The sequence below is a fragment of the Ochotona princeps genome, chromosome 4, assembly GCF_030435755.1.
Source record: "Ochotona princeps isolate mOchPri1 chromosome 4, mOchPri1.hap1, whole genome shotgun sequence".
NCBI classification, from domain to species: Eukaryota; Metazoa; Chordata; class Mammalia; order Lagomorpha; family Ochotonidae; genus Ochotona; species Ochotona princeps.
In genome coordinates this window covers 106,610,423-106,633,871 of record NC_080835.1, presented here as the reverse complement: position 1 = coordinate 106,633,871, position 23,449 = coordinate 106,610,423, and the positions used below count along the sequence as shown (strand labels likewise).

The window sequence follows — 23,449 nt, the reverse complement described above, 5'->3', positions numbered from 1 at the left end:
TAGAGCCAGTGGCTCATTATGGATAATACCAGGTGTAATCTATAGTTCTATATGGCTTTTGAGAGACACACTTCCACAACATTCCTAGGTAGAAGAGCTGCTTTTTAGCTGGTATTGTTTAAATGTCTTTGGGACCAGCATCATGCTGCAATGGGTTAGCCTGCTGCTTGCAATGCTGGCATCCCATATGGATGCCGGTTTGAGTCCTGGTTGCTCCACTTCCCATCCATCTCCTCACTTATGTGCCTGGCAAAGAAGCAGAAGATGTTCCAAGCACTTGAATTCCTGCACACATGCTGCAGATCCGACATCCTGGATTTTGTCTGCCCCAGCCCTGGCTATTGTAGCCATTTGGGAAATGGGTCAGTATGTAGAAGATCCCTCTCAATCTGTCCTCCTGTTTCTGTAACTTCCTTTCAAATAAATAAAACAAATCCTTAAAAAAACTCAAACATGTCTATTTCACATTGATGGGTTAATTCTACATCACTGGTCTTGAACTGATCTCACATTAACATTTAAAAAACCTACAATATAACATCTAACTTACTAAGTTAATTAAATCTTTATTACAGTTCAAGTATTCATACTTTGAAATGCTTTGCATAACTGCTTAAAAATATTCTATTTATTGAAGAACAACTTGCCTCAATTTAGGTACATATTTAGGAAACTCATTTTAGGGCTGTGTCTCAATAATGCTTTTACACACAATTAAAATGTGTAGCCACACACAGATCAAAGCACAGAATATCCTCCCAAGGCCCCCCATCCAGGCACTGATCCAGAGGACTCTATATTCGCAAGGTGATACTCCTGATACTATGTGTGGTTCTGCTTGTTCTTGATCTAATAGGATTGAAATCACAGTGTGCATGCTTTGTTGCTCAGGAAACAAATCAAAGGTATGGATCTCAGAATGTTTAAGTCATTGGACCTTAACTTAGCAGCTTTCCAATAACCCAGTGTTTTTTTTTTTCCTAGTAACCTAAGTTGAAATGTTTAGTCTTTCTTAAATTCCTAAGATCGTAGGTAGACTGAATTCTCATTATGGCTAGTCCTACAGTGGGCACCTGTGAGACTATTGAAGTTACAAAGGCTCTTCCTTCTCATTCACACTGGCCAACATCTAATCCTAGAGGTGAGAAAAAATATTTCACTTTTATCACGCCACATACCTCATGAAATAGGAAAGTGGTGAGTAGAAGGAAGGACAATGCCGTAATGGACTGACTGATAGCTGATCGCCAGGCATTTTTATGTGCAACTTAGCCACAAGGAAAAAGACAGACTGGGTTAGGTCTAAGAGCAAGCTGTGAGTTTTGGAAAGACATACCATTCCCAGAAGTTGGGATGTGTGAGAAGAAGACATGCTCATATATACATACACAACAGTGATTTTGGACTAGAGCCTTCAACCTGCATGGAATCACAAATCTGGGTCTCTGATAAGATTCCCAGACACCAACAATCATCTCAATAGCCCTTTGCAACGAACCTGATGCTATAGGCTGGTAGGAAGCCTGGTCTTTGGAATGGAGGCACTGCTCAGATGCTAGATAGAATGAGGAAGGACTCGCAAACGCCGCAGATTTTCCAAGGATCTCGACACTTATTGTGGTGTGTTAAACTGTTTCTGTGTCACTTCACCTAAAAATCACGAGCTTTTTAATGAAAATTTAAAATCCAAACCTACTGCTTATTTTCACTTTAGTTATTGTTGCCATTTATCTATCTAGTGGCATCCAGTTGAAAGGCAGAGTGCCAGAGGCAGACAGAGATATTCTCTCCACCAGTTCACCCGTCAAATGCCGGCAACAGGCTAGGCTGAATCTAGGAATCTCACACGTGTGTCAAGGACCCAAACGATGGAACCATCATCTACTACACCCAGGGTGTTTATCAGCAGAAAGACTGACTGGAAGCATAGGAGACAGGACCTCCAATGCTAGATGTGGGCTTCCCCAGTGGCTTCTTAGCCACTGTGCCAAACGCCCACCCTCTGAACTTTGTCTTTCAGTGTATGATTTTTAGAAAGAGAGAGCATGCGAGAACCCCTCCCCCATCAACCTGTTCATTCCACAAATGCCCCAAACGCCCAAGGCAGAAACCAGTTGATGAGAATCTCATTCAGGTCATCCACATGGGTGGCAGGAAGCAACTACTTGAATCATGACTTGCTGCCTCCCGGGGTGTGTGTGTGTGGGTTTCAAGAGGCACAAGTCTGAGTTGGCAATCAAATTTAGGCATTCTGATGTGGGCTGTGGGCATCCTAACTGGTATGTAAACTGCCAAACAAATATCCACCAAAATGGACATACGTAGATGAGCAACTGGACATGTCCTGGGCTCTCCTGGGCTGCAGCTTGCTGCAGAAGGACAAGGAAGGTGCCCTGGGCTCAGCCAAAGGGGCCGTGTCCCACCAGCAGCAGCGCCCACAGTGAGACAGCTCGAGCCAGCTCTCAGGGCTCTTTACGAGCACGCTTCGTTATTACCACCTATTTCTTTTTATGCTACTGCCAAAATACCACCATTAATCTTTCACACTCCCTGAAGGCAAACACGGGTAATTGGATTTATCTGGTTTGGGAATTTGTTAGGTTCCGTTACAAAATAAATAAATAACTGACCTCCATAGAGAGGGGTGTCTCCTGGGCTCTGTGCTGTCACGTCACCCACAGGAGCCCAGCAAGCCCACACTCATTAATCTCAGCTATCTCCACCCAGCACCTTTCCACTCCCAGCCTGCGCTGCCCTTGCAATGCACCTAGGGTTGATTTAAGGAGTTGTGTTCCCCTGAACCATCCACAGTGCATCACTCTGCCGCCCCCGGCTTTTCCTCTCACTCTACCTTTGCTCCTCTCATCACTTCGTTTCTTTTCCCAGCACATTGTTCTATGGCTGTTCATTTTTCTGACACACCAAGTGAGGCTACTATGAGATGTCCTCCCCATAGCCTAGCCCTTCCTGCTTCTCATCTCTTTGCTACTTTTGCCTGTTTAAGTGCATTGGTTCAGCCACCACGTGTGGACCCTTTAATCGGGGCTGGGTACCACAGTAAACAGATCTGCATTTGGGGGCAGTAGGTAAACTGCTGATAGTGGTGCTGGCATCCCCTATCCCAGTGCTGTGGGATCCTGGCTTCTCTGACTTCACCAACTTCCCGCTACTGGGCCTGGGAACTAGAGGTCATGGTCACATTTCTGGGGCACCAGGATGGAGTTCTTGGCTTCAGCCTGGCCTATCCCTGACCATCGTGGGTATTTGGAAAACTAGGTGAAAAATTCTCTCTCTCTCTCTCTCTCCTCTCATTTTCATTTCCTCCTCTTCGTCATGCTGACATTCAAATAAATCAGTAAGTCTGTTTTTTTCATCTACCACAATGAGAAAATGAAACATGCATTTCTTGATTTGTTCCTTTCACCTAGATGTAGAAAGTGCCAACAACGAGACTTGCCAGGCCAGATCCTGGAAATCTGAGAATTCAAATCACCCGCACCTACGCTAGACTCCCACAGGGCATCAGAGCAAGACTGCAGGATTGTATCACATGGCCTGTGTGCATTACTATTTGGCAGCCCAATCATAATTACTGACCTTTTTAAAAAGATTTATTTTATTTTTATTACAAAGTCAGATATACAGAGAGGAGAGGAGAGACAGAGAGCAAGATCTTCCGTGCGATGATTCACTCCCCAAGTGATGGCAACGGCCAGTGCTGCGCCAATCCAAAGCCAGGAGCCAGAAGCCTCCTCCAGGTCTCCCACACGGGTGCAGAGTCCCAAGACTTTGGGCCGTCCTCAACTGCTTTCCCAGGCCACAAGCAGGGAGCTGGATGGGAAGCAGGGTCACCGGGATTAGAACCAGCGCCAATTTGGGATCTGGGCGCATTCAAGGCAAGGACTTTAGCCGCTAGGCTACTGTGCCAGGCCCTATAGGTAACTTTTGAAAAAGTCTGCCTTCCATTGTGGGACTGAAAATGCCAGATCCATTCTTCCAGCTAGGGCTTAAATTGGTATGATCATACCCATACATTACATCACAGGGGAATCTGCTGGGAGAGATTTTTTTGGAAAATATTTTAAAAAGAGACCAACAAGCCATGAATGCCAACTTTTGATCTTTGCCAGATGAGGATGTCATGTTTCTACTATTGTCAGTATTCTATTATTTGGTAACCCATGGGAGCGTTTTACTCTTTTTGACTGGGCCAAGAAAAATGACCCAAAGCCTGGTTTAGTGGCTAGACTTTTGGAAATTGAACCAATGAATTCTATGTGTAAAAGAGAAAAATAACACAACAAAAAAATACATATATAAACACAGGAAAAAAGAGTAGCAGTAAGAGATCACATGACCACTTAGAAAAATATGACAAAGTGGCTGCCTACATTTCTGAAAGAAACTGGCTTCTGTATTCTGTCTATTCAAGACTGGGTACAGGCATCTGCCTTCTAGAAAGTCTCCCTGGTTCATGATGATGCATAGCCCGACTTGGAAAGCTTAGACACCATTGATAAAAAGATGAGTGGAGGAAAATCAGGAGAGAGCAGTGGAAGTGCCAATGGAGAGATACATCAAGATCAACCTTTCATGGTTAGACAGAAGCTAGAAAGAACCCAAGATAAGAGAAAGCAAGCTGCAGCTCACCACATAAATGCAAATGGCTTCTGGTCTTTATCATTTCCATACTTGTTATGTTTACAGAAATACAGGTACCTAATTGCACGCGTTTCCATGACCGGCGTCATAGCGAGGACAGAGATTCATGCAATGGCCTATCTCTTGTGGAGTTCACAGTATGGGCATGCTCTGCAGAGCATCATCGCAAGTACAGGAGAAAAACAAACTGAAATTCTACACTTGTCCTCAAGAAATTAGCACTGGAGATAAAAAATAAGAGTGTCTGACGTGTGTCAGGGAATAGGGGAGAACAGCAAAAAAAAAAATCACCTGATGCCTTCAGTCTCGGCTGTGCCTGTAACTGGCCAGAGCCACAGTGAGGAGCAGTGGGGGCAGAGCTGGCCTGGGAGCATCAGACTCGCCTGTGACACCCTAAAGAACATCTCCTCAGATCACACAAGGCAGGTCTACTGAAGACACCTCCCCGCAACTTGTCCTAGTCCGGCAAAGTTCTCATTAGATGGGTGACTCCTCTCTTGCTTACCCGATCTCTGAAGAGGGGATTGAAATTGCCACCCCGGTGCCTCTGTATAGAAGTATGTCAGCTTTGGCTTCTTCATATGTTTTCTTCAGTCTTAATACCCAATACCAGCTTCTTGTTTGTTTCGTTAGACCTTGCTTCGTGTTCCCCGGGCTTCCCAGATCTGTTGCCTGGGGTTTGACATTCATCCAGGATATTCTCAGCTACTACCACTGCAAATATTTCTTTCATTCTTTTCTCTTGCTTTTGCTTATGTTATTCTCATCATACATGCATTATATTTCTATATGTTCCCCAACACATTAAGCAAAAGATATCAACGGTGGTTATGTTAATATCAAACAACACAGACTGTAATTTAAAAATTCTTGCAAGAGACAAAAAATATTGTATAATGATGAGAGGTTCAATTTGCCAAGAAGATAGAGCAGTTACAAAAATACGTACGAAACAACAGAATCTCGAAGTATGTGAAACAAGTGCTGACAGAATTAAAAGAGAAAAAAAGCGATCTGTAACAACAGTAGAGCAAATTACGACTCCACTCTTCATAATGGCGAGAACACGCAAACTTGACATCAGTAAGGAAAAGAACAGACACACGGCACTGCAGGCAAATTAGACCTAAAAGCAGTAATCTGCTTTTCAAATACAAAAAATAAGAAATATTCAGCAAACCCAATAAAGGTAAAATATACATTTTTAAATGTTCATAACCCACTTTCCAGGACAAATTATATGTTAAACCACAATCATGTCTTGATAAATTTTAAAACGGTGAATTCAGAGAAAGTGTCCTTTTTTAAAGATTTATTTTATGTTTATTGGAAAGTGAGATATACAGAGAGGAGAGACAGGAAAAAAAAAAATCCTCCATCCATTGATTCACTCCCGAAGCGGACACAACGGCAAGGGCCGGAACGGCTCCAATCCGAACCCAGGAGCCCAAAGCCTCTTCCGGGTCTCCCACATGGGTACAGGGTCCCATGGCTTTCTGCCATTCTTCACTGCTTTCCCACAGACTAGGAGCTGGATGGGAAGCGGGGCCTCCGGGATTAGAACTGGTGCCCATATGAGATCCCGGCGAAGGCAAGGCAAGGACTTTGGCTACTAAGTTACTGCGCTGGACCCGAAAGCATCTTTTCTAATCACAATGAAATGAAACTAAAATTTAATGGCAGAAGTAAAACTAAAAATAGTCCATTTGTGGAAATCAAATTAAACAACCAGTGAAGGGATAAAGAATTACAAGGATAATTTAAAAAATACTTAGAGACAAGGTGGTAGCCTGGTGGCTAAATCCTTGCTTCGTTATCTGCCAGGATCCCATGTGGGCACTAGTTCTAAACCTGGTTCTCCAGTTCGCATCCAGCTCCCTGCCCCTGGCCTGGGAAAACAGTTGGGGATGGCCCAAAGCCTTGGGACCCTGCACCTGTGTAGGAGACCAGGAAAAGGCTCCTGGCTCCTGGCTTCAGATCAGCTCAGCTCTGGCCGTTGTAGCCGCTTGGGGAGTCTATCAGCAGACGGAAGATCTACTTCTGTGTCTTTCCTCCTCTCTGTATATCTGACTCTAAAATAAAAGAAAAAAAATCTTAATGAATTAGAAAAAGAATGAACTAAATATAGCTACAAAACTACCAGAAGCAAGAAAATTTTAAATACTAAAGATAAAATAGAGAATAGAAAACCAATAGTGGGGGTAGCCATTTGACACAATTGGTCTACTTACTGATATGCGTGAGCTCAAAATGCTAGACTGCCTAGACTTCTGTCGTGCTCTTGGTCCCAACTTCCAGCTGAGAGACCCCAGATAAGGACTGCAGCAGTTAGATCCCTGCCACCCAGGTGAGGGAGCCTGGGCTGAATCCTCAGCTTCTGGCCCGCCCTCACCAGCTCCCAGCCTGCCCTCGCCAGCTCCCAGCCCGCCCTCGCCAGCTCCCAGCCCGCCCTCGCCAGCTCCCAGCCTGCCCTCGCCAGCTTCTGGCCATTTCAGGCATCTAGGGAGCAAATAAGCACACAGTTCACTCTCCCCTTTCTTCTATTTTTATGTTTCGTAGATTCTATCTCTCAACTACAATGAAAACCAACAAAATTACAACTACACTTTGGAATGGCTAACAACTGGGGCTGGCATGGTGGTGTATGAGCCTAGTCCCCTGTCTGCAGCTTTGGCATCCCATATAGGTTCCAGTAAGTGTCCCAGCATGAGTTCATGTCTTATCTAGCTCCATGATGTAGGAATGTAGCAGAGGATGGCTCAAATCCTTGGACCCATGCACCCACATCAGGGACCCAGAGGAGGCTCCTGGCTCCTGGCTTTGGATCAGATCAGCTCCGGCCATTGTGGCCTTTTGGGCAGTGATCCAAACAATAGAAGATCTCTCAATCTTCTCTCTCTTTCACTCTCACGGTCTCTTCATCTCTTCTCTTTGTAACTCCACCTTTCAGATAAGAAAAAAATGATAAAACAATGCACAAAGAGCTTTTCTTCTAAGATGAGGAGGCAAGAATGTATGTCTGAATCACATCTACTCATCAAATTACCACAAGCTCTTGCTTGAGGAATTAGGAAAGAAAAAGATGATAATGACACAGATTAAAAAGCAAAAGGAAAATTTTCTCTAAGAGACATGATATTATGTACAGAAACTGCTAAAGATTCCACCCTGACCCAGATTACAAATTTTACAGGATACAAGACCAGTACACACATTCTATTGTGCTTTTGTATACTAACACTGAACAATCTGTAACAATACATAAAAGGAATAGCTGTCAGGGAAATACAAAAGAAAACCACACTGAGGTTCCACCTAACGCCAGTGAGACTGAACTACATTCAGAACTCCATTAACACCTACTGCCATAGATGTGGGAACAAAGGTTGGTGGGAGTGTAGGCTAGTACAATCACTATGGATGTCCACATGGAGAGTGCTAAGAGAACTGAAAATTGATATTCTATATGACCCAGCCATCCCACTTCTGGGAATATATCCAAAGGAAATGAAACCTGCATATGAGAAAGGGACCTGTAATCCTGTGTTTACAGCAGCTCAATCTACAATAGCAAAGACATGATACCAACCCAGATGTCCATCAAAAGAGGAGTGCACGAAGAAACTGTGGTACATCTACTCCATGAAATACTACTCAGCCATTAAAAAAGAATGAAATGCTACCATTTGCAGCCAAATAATCCCAAATAGACACCATTAGGCTCAATGAAATAAGTCAATGTCAAAAAGACAAATATCATATGTTCTGTCTGATATAAGGCAGCCTTCATGCAAACTATAGGAGCGATAGCCTTTTCAACACTGTTTTTGCTACATCTCATGGCTACTCACACTTTGCTTTTATTTTATTTCTTCAAAACTTTCTTACTAATTTTCTCACTGACCTATAGGCAATACAGTAGTGTCATGTGATTTTGATTTTCTTTTTCATTCATTCAGTGACACATTGGTCATTCAGTAGCATGTTATTAAACTTCATGTTGCTGTAAATTTCCTGCTTTTCTTCCTATTGTTGATTTTGGTTTATGGCTTTTATAGTAACTGTGTAATAGGGACTATCATATCACAGGTGTGAAAATACAATACACAAAATGCATATCTACTTCCAAATCAAAGATTGACTCTGTTGAAACTGTTAAATACAGCTTGACAATAGAATGATGGGATTTCTACCATTGTCCATGCATACAATGTCAGGATAAACATTTCTGAAGGAAACTTACACATCGCTGGAAAGACATGCCGTGCTCACGGTTTAAGGTGAGCTTAACACAGTTATCAGTACCATCCAAGTTACAGATTCACTGCAGTCCCCACCAGAAATCCAGAAATACATAACTAAATTTAAAATATAGATGAAGTCATAAGGGACTACAAACAGCCAAAAAAGAAAAACAGTTACACTTCAGGCTTGAAAATAACATTTCAGTCTTGAACATACAAGTTTGGAGGCCTCATACTTTCTCATTTCAAAGGAACAGTTAATCATGAGTGTTGTCCCAGATAAACATATGGACTAATGGGACAGAACAGACAGCCCACAAATAAATTGCTACATATTCATTGGAATGCTTTTCTACAAGTATACAAAGACCATTCAATGGAGAGAAAATAGTCTTTTCAACAAATGGTGCTGAGAAAATTGGATATGGTCATGTAAAAAAATGAAACTGGGTCTTAACCTTATACCATATATACAAATTAACTCAAAGTCTTAAATATAAAACACAGAAAGCTTCAGGAAACCCAGTTTAGCAAGGATTTCTTAGATACACCAAAAGCATAAGCAAAAAAAAAAAAAGACGTAAAAATTACAAGACACATTTAAAAACAGAGAAAACATTTGTGCATCAAAAGACACTCTTTATAGAGTTAAAAGGCAACTCAAAGAATGAGATATCTACAAATGCCTTATCTGATAAAGTGTCAGTATCCAGAATCGATCTATCCATCTAACTTCCTTCCCTCCCTCCCTCCCTTCCTTCCTTCCTTGCAACAAAAGAATACAGAATCAACAAGTCTGATGGAAACCTGGGAAAGGGCTGGTATTCTGACATACCTGGTTGAGCTGTTGCCTGTCTTCCCATACCAGCACCAGTTCCAGTCCCGGCTACTCCAGTTCTGATCCTGCTCCCTAATGACACCCCTGAGAGAGCAGTAGAAGATGTCCTAATTTTCTGGATCTCTGCCCCCTCCTCCATGTGAGGAACTTGGATGCACTTACAGGCTCCTGGTTTCACTCGGGATCAGCCTGGCCATTGTGGCTGTGACCACAAGTGATTCACTATACGGAATATTCTCTCTCTCTCTCTCTCCCTCTCTCTCAATCCCTCCCTCCCTCCTTCCTTCCTTTTTTCTCTACTCCTTCTCCTTCTGTAACTCCATTTCAAGTAAATTAAAATATATATTTTTTAACAGACAAAAAAATACCAATGAACTTAAAATTTATTTTCCAGAAAAAGTACCCAAAAGGTCCATAAGGTCACCAATATCACCAATCAGGAAAACAAAAAGAAAAGTCACAATGCGGGCCCAGTGCTGTGGCCTAGTAGCTCAAGTCCTTGCCTTGCACACATCGGGATCCCATTTGGATGCCAGTTCTAATTCGGCAGCCCTGCTTCCCATCCAGCTCCCTGCTTGTGGCCTGGGAAAGCAGTACAAGACGGCCCAAAGCCTTGGGACCCTGCACCTGCCTGGGACCCCCAGAAGAGGCTCCTGGCTCCTGGTTCTTGGCTTCGGATCAGAGCAGTTCTGACCGTTGTAGCCACTTGGGAAGTAAATCATCAGGATAGAAAATCTTCCTCTCTGTCTCTCTTCCTCCTCTCTGCATATCTGCTTTTCCAATAAAAATAAAGTCACAATGAGATGCTAACTCATACCTATTGAACACTTGTTATTAAAAAAAGAAGAAGAAGAAAAATAACAAACAAAATAAAACTGATTGGTTATGGTGTGGATAAATCTGAACCCAGTACACTTGCTTGTGGGAATATAAAGTGGTATACCCAACCAGAAGAGCAGAGTAGTCAGTCCTCAAAATGCTGAGCATCCAATAACGTATGGTGTGACAAATCCATTTCAGATCAAGAACCGAAGCCATGGAAAACAAGGGTGCATGCAGATATTTGTACTCTTGTGTTCTCAGCAGCATTATTCACAAAAGTGATTACAACCCTAGTGTCCACTGAAGGATGAATATCTATGGATACAATGAGACATTCTTCAGCTTAAGGAAATCCTGACATGAGCCAATATGCAGACAAGCCTTGAAGACACTACGCTGAGTGGAGCAAGCTAGTCACAAAAAATCAGAAAAAGAAGTGTCTGATGTTGACACTATAGTAACAGAAGGAGACATGGTGGTTACCAGGGGCGAGGGTGAGGAGAAGAATAAGCAGTTATTATTATTTAGCAGTACATAATATCAGTTTGGAAAAAGGAACTACCTAAACTCTGGAATGGCTGGTGGGGTGGTGATGGTGACACCAAAGTGAACACACATAATATCACTGAACTGGACTTGAAAGATTATTCAAATGGGACTGTTGCGGCTCACAGGGTTAGGACGCTGTTTGTGCCACCAGCATCCCATATTCACCCCAGTTCAAGTCCTGCCTAATTCACTTCCTACCCAGGTCCTTGCTCACATGCTTAAGAAGGCAGCAAATGATGGCTCAAGTGCTTGGACCCCTCCCATCCTAATGGGAGACAGAGTCTCTGTCCCCCACTTTGCCATGCTCCAACTACTGCAAGCATTTGGGGAATAAGCCAGTGGATGGAAAATATCTCTCTTTGCTTTAAAAATAAATACAAATGGGCCCAGCGGCGTGGCCTAGTGGCTAAAGTCCTCGCCTTGAAAGCCCCGGGATCCCATATGGGCGTCAGTTCTAATCCCAGCAGCTCCACTTCCCATCCAGCTCCCTGCTTGTGGACTGGGAAAGCAGTTGAGGACGGCCCAATGCATTGGGACCCTGCACCCGCGTGGGAGACCTGGAAGAGGTTCCAGGTTCCCGGCTTCTGATCGGCGCGCATCGGCCTGTTGCGGCTCACTTGGGGAGTGAATCATCGGACGGAAGATCTTCCTCTCTGTCTCTCCTCCTCTGTGTATATCTGGCTGTAATAAAATGAATAAATCTTTAAAAAATAAATAAATACAAATTTTAAGTAAAAATTGGTGGAAAGATTAAAATGCCCTATATATGTTTGACCACAGAAGAAAAAAAAAAAAGTGTATGGGAGGAAATTCTAGGGTGATGGCTTGAATATGCTTGGAGGACGGTAGTCACATAAGTGAATGTGCTTTGTCTAAATTTATTGCCAAGAGCATTTAACACAAGAGCATTTTATGTGGGACAAACATGCTTCCTCTCATTTTTCTTTCTCTTTCTTCTTTCCTCCACCTTCCTGATCTTCGGGCTTTATATCCTGCCAAAATATTCCCCATAAAGTGACATTTTGGAGAGACGAAATCAGAATGAATTTAACTTTATAACCATTACACCGCTTAGACTAGTGTTTGGCATCTAATGGGAACTCAATAAACACCTTCCATTTAAATCGTGAATTCAGTAATAAAATTTAACAGGTACTGTTCATTGTGAGCTCGCCACAATGCCAGGATTTAATCTAAGCTCCTTTCCAACTCGGTGCCCTTTACTCCCTCCCAACAACCTGGTGAAGTGGGTATACAGTTCCCATTTTTTTTAATCAGAAAATTGAAGCTTAGAGAAATTGAATCATTTTCCAACCACATACAGGCATTTAGTACCAGAGTTGGGATTTTTAAATGAGCCTTCTGATGGTGAAGCTAATATTCTTAACCTCTTGGCAGAGGTTATATTTTATCTTGCATTTCACTAAGTACCCATTGCCTTGCCAACGGCAAAAGCGAGCATTTCATGAAGGACATTCTAATGGACTGAGCAACATACAAGATACAGCAAATGCTATCTGCCAAGGTCCATCCAGGAGACACCACCATGACAGCTTAACACAGACGCAGGTGCACTTCACGTGATCGTGGAAATGGGTCCATCAATCCCTTCAACCTGCAGTACCCTCTGATCTGTGCAGAGGTCACTCAACCATGGGACTTCCGGCCCCTCCAGCTTCCAACTGCACTTCCAGCATCTACTACCAAATTATGTACCTGGGCAGCAAAGCAGGAAGCAGACACACCTCCCTCACAGCCACTCAGAAAATCTGACAGTGGCTTTAAAGAAGATTGTCAAATTCACAAATACTGCAATTATAACAAGCAGAAGACAGGACAAGTTAAATACCAACTATCTAGGGAGAGATCATTATCTCAACTAGGATTCAAGTGCCAGAATCTCTGGTTGTTATTTCAGTCACTTCCCAATTACTTCAAAAAATGGGTAAGAATATCTCAATTCGAAAACATATATATGCAGGAATGTCTGTGGGTGCCGGGTTTGTGGGCACCCACGTGAAATGTGGCGTGTGGGTGGAGGGTGGATAAGAAAGCCAGAGAGAGACAAAGGAGAAGCTTTCATGTTTGCAGCTGCTGGTGCACCTACTGTGCACAAGTATTGGATGGGGACAGAGGTGAATGTAGAACATTGTATTTACAATGGGTTTGAGAGAAACAACAAAATGAGTGAGACAAAGACTTAGTGACAAGAAGTAAATTTGCAGCTGTGGGGCAAGGGGGACATGATGCTCACAAAGAGCTGGGGCCTGCCAGCAAGATGCTTGCCTTTCAATTACTCTGGGTCAGTTTAGACTGACTACTGTATGGTCCTCTGGCCAGAAGAGACAAGTAAGAGATATTTTTTTTTTTGAAGGTGCTTCAAAAAGGTCATGGAAATGAATTAAAACACATTTTGGTATGCAGATTTGAAGAGCAAGCATTTAGCCCAGCAACTGAGAAATCCACATTCCACATTGGAGTGCCTAGGTTTGAGTTCAACCTCCACTTCCTGTTAACATGTATATCTGTCAACAGCTTCTTGGTAACATATACCCTTGGAAGCAAAGCACAAATGTCCCTCACTTCCTCCTACTAGACTCCTACTTCTAAGTTCCTGGTTTCAGTTCAGTCTAGCCCTGGTTGTTGCACACACTGGGAAGTAACTCCGCAGATGGGATGTCTCTGCCTCTACCCCTCCCTCCCTCTTTCTCTTCTCTTCCTTTCAAATAAAAAGAAAATAAGTGATTTAAAATTTTTTTTTGAGATTCAAGCACACATAAGTTCTTAAAAAGCTTTACGGCAAATAAACGTTCTGAAAAAAATTATCCCATCAGAAATAGCGCGGCAACAGTGATCCTATAAACTATTTCACGAGAAACAGAAGGAGAGATAGACAAGGCTTTCCCATCATTCTCCGAATGTTCCCAGCAGCCAGCTGCAGGCCAGGTTAAAGCTGTAACTGAGGACTCAATACAGGTCTCCTGTGAGGGCGACAGACATCCAACAACTGTGTCATCACCTTCTCCCTCCAAAAGTGCACATTACCAGGAAGCCGGAATCCGAAGCAGAGACGGGGCTTGAGCTCAGGCACGCTGACACGGGATATAGGCATCTTACCTCCAGCACAGCGATTTCTATCTGGCTACTTTCTTCCATCTCCGCGTGCCTTTAATTTTCAGTAATCTGCTTAAAATTTTCTTTTCTACTCCACATGGACATACTTTTCCTCCTCTTTCATTCTTTTGTTTTTCTTTCTTCAACTTTTAGTTGATCCCACTGTGAAAAATGCCCCGTATAGTTGATTTTCACTTGCCTTTCTATTTCTGTTTTTGTGTTTTCTTTATCTTTCTTTCTTCATTAATATTTATGAAAAAAAACTCCCCACAGCATCAGAATAGTGACAAATATATTCAGGAACAAAGAAAATCAAGGCTATGAATTTTAAAATTAAATTTGGCTAAACAGAAACAATAATGCAAACTCCAACACTTTTGAAAGTATTCCGAAACATCTTTGAGAAACTGTGACTATGTTGTCTTCCTCTAAATCTGTTTGCTGTTTTTCAGCACTGGCATTCACGATAAACAGAAAATGATCACATTCATTATTCTTCTTCTGTGTAGTCACTTCTACATCAGTGCTGCCTGCTCTTCATCACTAGTATGCAGCATTTGGGGTAATTGTGAGTTAAATGATCTTCTGTGGATGAGCCAGAAAACTTAACAACCACTTATTACATTTTTTTGTTCCCTTTTATGCAATGGAAAGTTGGTTAAGTGAGATATCATAAATCTGCAACCCCATTGAAAATATTTAATATTCCAAACCAATTTTAAAACATTTTATTGATTAGTGCTTTTATGGGAAGCCGAGTCAAATCTTTCAGCATCTGTTTGATTTAAGTAAAATACATCATCTCCTGGGCAGAGGAGGACAGAAGGGGTCGTGTGACTTTCTCTAGGGCATGAATCAAGTGGTAAGGTAAGTAAAAAGACTGGCTATTTGACTGCCTCCCAGTTTTACATTAGGATGAGGCTATAAAGACAGGAGAACAAGGATTATGGATTGTCCTATCTGGTCTGGGTTACACAAGTCACTTCTCTTCATCCTGCTGTTTCGGATCGCTCAGTTCCTGACAGTTGGACTGGCTGGTTTTGCCAACAATGGATCTGCTTACCCTTAGTCTGCAGGTCTTCCAAGATACTGCACGTGCTGTGGGAAGTCACGCAGTAGGAGAGTACAGGTTTCAGAACAGGTACAAGGGCCAGAACACCAGTGACCCTGTGCAATGGCCACCCTACGGCTGTCGTTCCTTGCAGACTTTACGGTTACCCTAGCCAAGGAGTGCCAACAGGTGTGTATCAGAGTGTGTTTACCTGAGTGTGAGCAAGCAGAGCTTGGCACCAGCAAGCAAAGATGATTCCGAACGTGGGACAGCAGATGGCAACGACCCACAACAAACATGCAGGTCACCTGGCGTCTTGACCAACACACACCCAGAGGAAAGAAACAGTGTTTTCTATTTATTCTGCCTGTAGTGCAAGAAAACTTCTTGTATTCTGTATCTCTGTGAGTAGAGGCTGTGCTATTAAATCAAGCAACAGCAGGAAAAAAAAATTCTTGGAGGAAATTTAGACTCAGACACATCATGTCATGTGACCAAAAGCAGTGGCTTAACTTTTCTAAGCTTCCATCTCCTGGGCTGTTAATTGGGATGGTGACATTCTGAAAATAGTGTGATATAACAAGTAATTGTTCAGCTCCGACACATAACAAATCATCGACAAAATGGGGGAGGGGGAGGCTGCCTGCTTCCAAAGGATGCCTCCATCCCCGGCGGCCCTTGCACACGTCAGGAATCACTCAGCGCTACAGCTGAGAAGGAACAGTGATACCAAATGCAGAAATTCCTTTTGTCTAACCTCCTCAGCCAAGAGCATGACACACAGACCTAGCTAGTGGAAGGCCTGGGCAGACCAGATATCAGGAGCTGCAACCTTCACTTCTGGAAAAGATTGTACTAAAATACAAGAAGCAGCAAGCAGGCATAGCTCATGGGGAAAAGGGCAAGAAAGGAAAGGAAGAAAACATCCTCTTCCCACACCTATTTCTTGTACCCTGTAACTCCAATCAGCTATGCCCAGCATCAACAAGAGCACCTGCCATTCTGCAGGGGGAACAAACAAATTAACATAATCTGGTGCTGTCTTGTCTGTGCTTAAAAAAATCAAGGTTAGCACGTGGCTCCTAACTTAATAGGCAATGCAAATTTCTGCCAGCCCCAAAGATGTCTTGGACTGTAATTCCCTTTCCTCATCTGGTGACTGCGAAGATTGCTTCCCGTTAATAATAAGTAACTTTGAAAGCTCCCCTCTCCCCCCAAGGAAGGTCAAACGAGATCTACTTGACTCTTCCTCTCTGCTGCATCCCATTGCCAGGTTCCATCATATCTGCAATGTACTCCAGCCCCCTCAGGGCAAGCCTTGCTATAAGCGTAGTGCGCAGGCCAAGGGCAGAGTCTTTTACAGACCGCTGGAAGCGCAGAAAATGAGAACAAACTGACTCTTCTGAGCCCAAGGGTCAAACTTGCTAAAAATGGCCAGCTAATTAGCCAAAGGACTTCAATAAGAGCTGCTGAGTTTTCAAGAAAGGTGCAGGAAGAAATGGAATATATATGTATATGTATATATGTTTCTATATATACGTATCTTTAATGCTTTAAAACATCTTCTCTGCATACTGCTTTGGAGTATGGCTGAATGATGTGTGCTGTGAGGGTGGCAGGCATTTTCCCACTAAACTGCCAGAGAACTTATGGCATCAAACACGCATGACCCTTCCAGGTCTGACAGACCCTGCATCCATGACCCAGTTCTAGATACCCCCAACTCCCAGGCAGAACCCTGGGCTGTCTGTTCTTTTCCTGGGCCTCATTAGGTGTGACTCAAACTCCATCACAAAGCTAGACTCAAAAGAGCCAGCCTCAGGGATTACTCCACTGTTGTTGCAATGATTGCTCCTAACTGTGCCACCTAGAAGGTACTTTCAGGATTAGCAAAGGCTTCTGAACAACTTCAGATCAGATTGCAATTACTGGTGACTTCAAGGGTCTTGTAGTGCAAATGTTGTGAATGGGATCCAGAAGAGTATGAAATCATTTAGACATAAGCCCTTTGCTGAAAGGATAGACACCTAACAAGCTGTGCTCATTGAGACTGAGGGTCACTGAACAACACCTGCTGTTAAACCCTCAGCGTCCCCCACCGTGTCTGCACTCAGTACATGAGTTCCAGGATCCCACTGTGCATGCATAACCACACTTGGGGGGATAGCACATCCATAATCTCTGTGAGAACCCCAGATGGAAATAATTCCTAATCACTAAGAGAAAGCAGGGAGACAAGGGGCCAAGGAATAGACTAAACCATCTCAAAGGGCTCAGGGTGGGTGGCATGGGCAGGAAGGTAGAACGGAACAGATGAGACCAGAGAAAGCTGAGAGTAACATCACCTGCCACTAAGGAGTTCCATGCAGTACAAGCAACAATTCACGCACATATGTTGTTTATAGTTAACAGACCTGCGCTGTGTATTTCTTACCTGATACTACAGACTGGGTAGGTAATTGTACTGTCATGCTCAATGTCTCAGAGTTAGTGACACAGGTAGAATAAGGACTGCACCCAGTTACCCATGGCCCGAGCCAGGGCTTTCTCATGTAGCCATGAGACACTTCAGGGGGCAGATGGGGACACACTGATGCTAGCCTCACTCTAAGATTCTAGGACAGACACATCTTTTGCAGCAATGCTCCTCTGGTTCCACATTAGAAGCATAACAAGGAATGTTTCAAATGCTCACATCCATATTAAATTGGGGAGACTCTGGTTTATTCACCCAGGAGCCGGGCATGCCACAGGGAACTCCACCTGCTGCTGAGGCAAGCACCACTGCTTACTTCCTTCAGTGGTCCCTTGTGGATCTGAACCTGCTACAGCACCTTTTGATGTCTTCATCTTCCCAGACCAAGAGCAAAGCCTTTGCTATGCCACATTCTTTATTCAGTGTAGGCAACTTCAATACCAAGATGCATATATTTGTTTGAATAACCTGTGGGCTATTCTGAATTTGCTAATTTCCAAGACATGCAGAGCTGCTGATGGTGGGTGCAAAGCACAGAGACCCAAACAACAAGACACTAAGACACTGTCCTCAAGACGTCCACTGCCCTAGTTGCTGTAGAAAAACCCACTGTTGAGATTTTTGCCAGGGCAGTTGTTAAACCACAGATACTTGGTTCCAAATGGGTTAGCACAGAATGCTGAATTAAAATGCAAGAGCATTTTAGAAAAGAAACAGCATAATTCTGGATCAGCAAGGCGGGATCAGCATGACTGGTTATCCTGCTACTGAAAACTAACAACCAATCAACAGAAGACAGTCTAGTCATCCCCCACACAGCAATGTTTCAGTGGCGCTAGGATGGTCCCGTGAGGTTTCATTGCCTAATGACACGAAGTTCCCTGAGTCTGCGCAAGTGCCCTCTGTGATGGTCACACAAGGATGAGATCGCTATGCAGCGTGTAACTGTGTTGGAAGAGCTTTTCCCAGGCAGTGCACAGTCACAACAACATGCCCTCAAAATATGCACTTACACAGGATATGAGAACCCACAGAGGGGCCAACACAAGCTTGCAGGGGTTTGGGACTCATGAAGAAACACAGCTGGTACCCATGCGTCCCTAGTGCTGACATGGCTCAGCAGGCACAGCTGACCACATCGAGGGCCCCGCACCCCTTCCTGACACAGGCCTTCACTCTGACAGAGGGCTTCTGGATTCTTGTCATATCTAATCTAACAAAAAGACACAGAACATTTTCAGCTCCACAGCAGATAATTGTAATGAAATGGTTCTGGCCAAGAGGGCCCATTTGTAATAATGAATTCAAATCAGATTCATAGAAGCTATAATTCAACCACAGTGAATAGAACCTTCATTTTCTATATCATCTCTCTTCCAAGAAGGCAAAATAACTCAATATTCAAATAATTATTTTTACTTCTCAAGTAGCACTGTGAAGTAGTTAGAAGGAAGATAATATTGCCTCACTTATATAAAAATGAGTTTCATCCACGTTCAAAACTTTAGTGCCGTCTGGAGCACACCCCTTGCTAATGTCACTGAGCGCAATCAAAGAACAGTCACAACAAAACTGATGGCCTAAGGGAAGAAACCATTCTTTCCCAAGTTGGGCAACATCTCACTAGAGAACGTGATGGTGGAACCAAACTCCTGATACCTCTGCTTTTCCCACCAGGTGCTAGGCCTCCTGGTGTGAATTCATTCATGATTACACAGAATTGAGGTAGCTGGGTCTCAGCGAGTCACAGTGGCAAGTCGGCCTGGGACTGAGAGGTGTGTATATCATTCGGTTCCACCGGAGTATTCCAGATTTTTTTTATGTATTTTGGACACTAAATTCCCAATGAACATCTTTAAGGAGACCAAAACTAATAATACTCAGGACTTAGAATTTTGTAAAACGAGAGAACGACACCCTATTAAACATGGTGCATATGTTGGTGATTGGTGTCGTGGACTTTAAGACGCTGGAAATGCGCTAGCTCCCTTGCAGTGAAGATGAGTACTCAACTGTTAGCCAGTAAAACCAGCAAGCAAGGATAACAACGGAGGGTGATTGGAACCAACAGAAATTCATGAGATGCATATGCTGTCTTGTAAGAAACAATATAATGGTAGTGAAATCAATTCTTTGTGAATTAAGGAATAATAAAAATTAAGTGTTGGAGGGGAGAGATGAAGAAGAAAATGAGTAAGAGGCAAGAGCTTAGCCAACAGGGCATCAAATAGAAATGACCTATAGAGACTAAGATCACACGAGGTAAAAGAAAGAACGAGAGAGATTACAATGCAGACTACACTCCAAACTTCTCTATTCACAGAGTGGCTGTGTGCAGGAAAGACAAAATCCACACAAGACATGCGCTTAGTTTAAGACTATAGCACTGCAAACGGGTAACAAATAATTGCCATATCAGAACATGTAAGTTAATTTTTCCGCCACAAAGCACAATAAAAACAGCCCTTCAGCTTTTCCTCTTTCATTCCCATTCCCATTAGCAAGCCCAGCTGCTAAACATTAGAACTGAAGATCATGAAAACAAGCCAGCAGTTCATAAAAAATAATAAAATAAAATAAAATAAAAGGAGGCAGATGGAAGCTGGCCCTCTGCTGGCTGAATCATCTTGTCGCATCCCAGAAAGCAGAGAGCTGTAAGTTTTTGTTGTTATGTTATGTTTTGTTTTGTTTAAGTTTCTGGTTTAATGTTGAAGGGGCGGAAAGAGGACAAGAGGACAGGGGAGTCCGGGGAACTCCGCCTTGAGGTGTTACTCATTTGGAAAATCTCAGCCCCAGTGGTAGACCAGAAGACCAGGAGATGCAAGCCAGCACCCACAGCCCTCCACACTACTAACATTTACCATCATGCTCTTGGTGGACACAGCGTGGCCTACATTTTTCTCCCAACTTTCTCCTACTTCAAGTAGGCATCCTACCATTCAATCCTTAAATGTGGCCTCCTGAGCCCCGTTTGAGGAATGAAGTGGCAGGGGGGCAGAGAGGGGGTGGAGGACCCTAACTCTCATCTGGGGCCGGCAGGGGGCAGGGGTGCGGTATTCATCGCCCAGGCCCACTAGGAGGGATGAGTTAATCCTTTTTCCTCTCCTGCTGGGCCTCTGAGCACCGTTGCACAGGGCTCCAGAACCTATTGTCAGGCTCCAGAAAAGATTCATTCCAAGTGCCAAGAATCCCAACAGGCTTGGGCTTTGGAAAAGAAACTCGCATCCCATGGTCTTCAGTCCCTTCCCCGGGGACAGGTGTGTCTAGCAGCAGGGAGAATTTCGGGAAGCCAAGCGATGGAGCTCAAGGAAACCCCGCCCTCCTCCCATCCTGGCATTAGCCAGGCACCACTTGGACTGCAGAATCTGGGTCAGGGTGTTTCATTTTCACCATAATCATCAAAGTCACAGGCAGGGCAAACACGTACACCCTGTGTACATCCCGAGACATAGTTAGGCTGGGATGTCCCTGAATCTGTCTCCTAGGACCAGAACTGCCTCATTAAAAGGATAAAAGATGAGAACTGCTGAGCTGGTGCAAAGTGGTGGCTGCATTTTTATTAAAGTCTCTGCTGCAGCAGGCCTAGTCCCCAAAGGTTCATATTCCAAGATTCTCCACCCCTTTGCCTGGGGCGAGTAAGTGATTCTCGGTAACTCATTAAGGTAAAACAAAAAGCCTTCATATTGTGCTTTGCACACAGGGGTGATGTCGTTGTATAAAAGCTATATGTTTTCTCCCCTTGGCTCCAGCAGGCAGAAATCAAACAGCACTCATGATCTCAAGTGGGACCCCAGGTACCCCATCCAGGCTTGGCATGAGTTGGCTGTGTCTTGACTCCTAACTAGACAAGGCCTGGCCCTGGGAATTGCACAGTCTTACATCCTCGGTAACCCCCCAAGCGGTTCTAGCCTGAACATTCTGAGAACTGTCCTGGTTTGTCACACATCTTCTGGCCTGGGAGCGGGCGCGCAAGGATCTTGGACTAACCACCCAGCACGTCAATTCCGGTGCCTCATCTGTCCTCACTCTGGTGCCCACGCACAAGTGAATCACTCCATGCTCTGGCCCCACAGATGCACGCAGCCCCAGTACAGCCATCAGTGTTCACCCAGATCTTGGGCCAGCAAAGCTGGGACAGGAGCTAGTGGGCGTCAGCCGCCACTGTATGCAGAAGGCACCTCCTGGGCCTGCGGAAAGCCCTTGTGCCTGTCCCAAGCCCCCTTCCACGGAAGGTTTCAGCAGCCTCACCCTGGCCCTTTACCCTGAACACCCCATCCTGAGGGCTCGGACCCCCGCTGAAGGACAGCTCCCTACCTGAGGGTGGCGCTCTCCCCCTGCCGGACCGTCACGTTGTCCATGGCTTTGGGGAAGGTGGCATCTCCGCTGCGCACGGGCACTCCTGTGGGTACAAGGAACAGCAGCCTGAGAGACACGACCACGAGGCACTTCCAGGACAGGAACAGGTGCCCACACACCCCCATCCTCGAGGGCCGCAACTTCCCAGAACTCGGGCAGCCGCAGGGTCCGCGGTCCGCGCCTGGTGCCCCGCACGTCAACGGGCCTGGGAAGTGCTGCGGAAGGCAGGCGAGGACTGGAGCCCACCAACAGCGGAGCAGGGAGACGCAGAGACGAAGAGTCTGGGCTCTCCGGAGTCTAGTAATTCTTCTTCCAAGCCTGCCTCAGCTTTCCAGCCTGGCAGAACCAGATGCCCCCTCCTGCATCCAAAAAGCGCTTCCTCAACGCTCCCTTGGGGAGGAGAGAGGTGGCTGGGAAGCTGGAGAAGGCAGCACGGTGCGGGGATGAAGGTCACGGGGTGCGCGCTCTGCCTGGCTCTTCAGGACGCTACTTTAGGTTTCGACTGGGCGCGTTCTGCAGAGAGGTCTGGCAGCAAAAGTTTATAACCCAGACAAGAAGGCAAGTGGCTCTGGCAGGAAGGAGATGCCCCCAGCGGCGGCTGCTTCGAGGAGAGAACTGTTTTATTAGCTCACACATATGTACGGGAGTATTTATAAACCAGCCCCCAAGTCTCGAATCTGGAAGCCGGAGGCGAGAAAAAGTTCCAGGCGGGGACGCGCAGCCAGCGCAGCCCGCGATCTTCAGCACGGCAGCCGTCCTCCGCAGCCGCCCGGCCACTCGCGCCAGCCCGCCGCCCGCCGCCCGGCGCAGGCTCGGGGCGCGCGGGGAGCTGGGCGGACGCGGCCCCCGCCTCCTCCGGGGACGCGACGCGGGCGCGGGGACGCGCGGACGCCACGCTCAGCGGCCGCCCCCGGCCCCCGCGCCGCCTGCCTCCCGGGAGCAGCCCGGACGCGCTCGGGCCCCGGTCGCTGGGGTTGTCATGGCAGCAGCTCCATCCCTGACCGCCACTTTCTCCCGGAGCCGACTAGGAGCGCGCGGGCGGCGGGCGGCGCGAACGGCGCGCTCATCCTGGCCACGGCGGCGCGGGGCGCGGGGCGCGGGCGCCCACCTTAACCCCCGCCGCGCCAGGCCCTGCTTCACCCACTGAGGCCGGGAATCACTGAGAATGTGCACCCAACAACCTGCCCTTATTCGCGAGCAAGCCGAGGAAGACTGCCCACCCCACCCTGGGGCTTCCCCTGGTTCCTGGATAGAAGTGAGGAGGGAGTGGAGTGGGGGGCGGGTAGGCTGAAGGGTAGGGCACAGAGCGAGGGAGGGAGGTCTGGGGAAGGCAGCAA

The 23,449-nt window shown here is 45.3% G+C and overlaps 1 protein-coding gene across 1 annotated transcript in view; it reads right to left on the bottom strand.

Moving 5' to 3' along the window:
* The window catches only part of OPCML (opioid binding protein/cell adhesion molecule like), a 1,164,457-nt gene that overhangs the window by 520,095 nt on the left and 620,913 nt on the right, over positions 1-23,449 (bottom strand). The window contains exon 2 of the mRNA XM_058662337.1: positions 22,071-22,155. Coding sequence (XP_058518320.1) covers positions 22,071-22,155 — 85 coding nt within the window. The remainder of the gene's footprint in view (positions 1-22,070; positions 22,156-23,449) is intronic.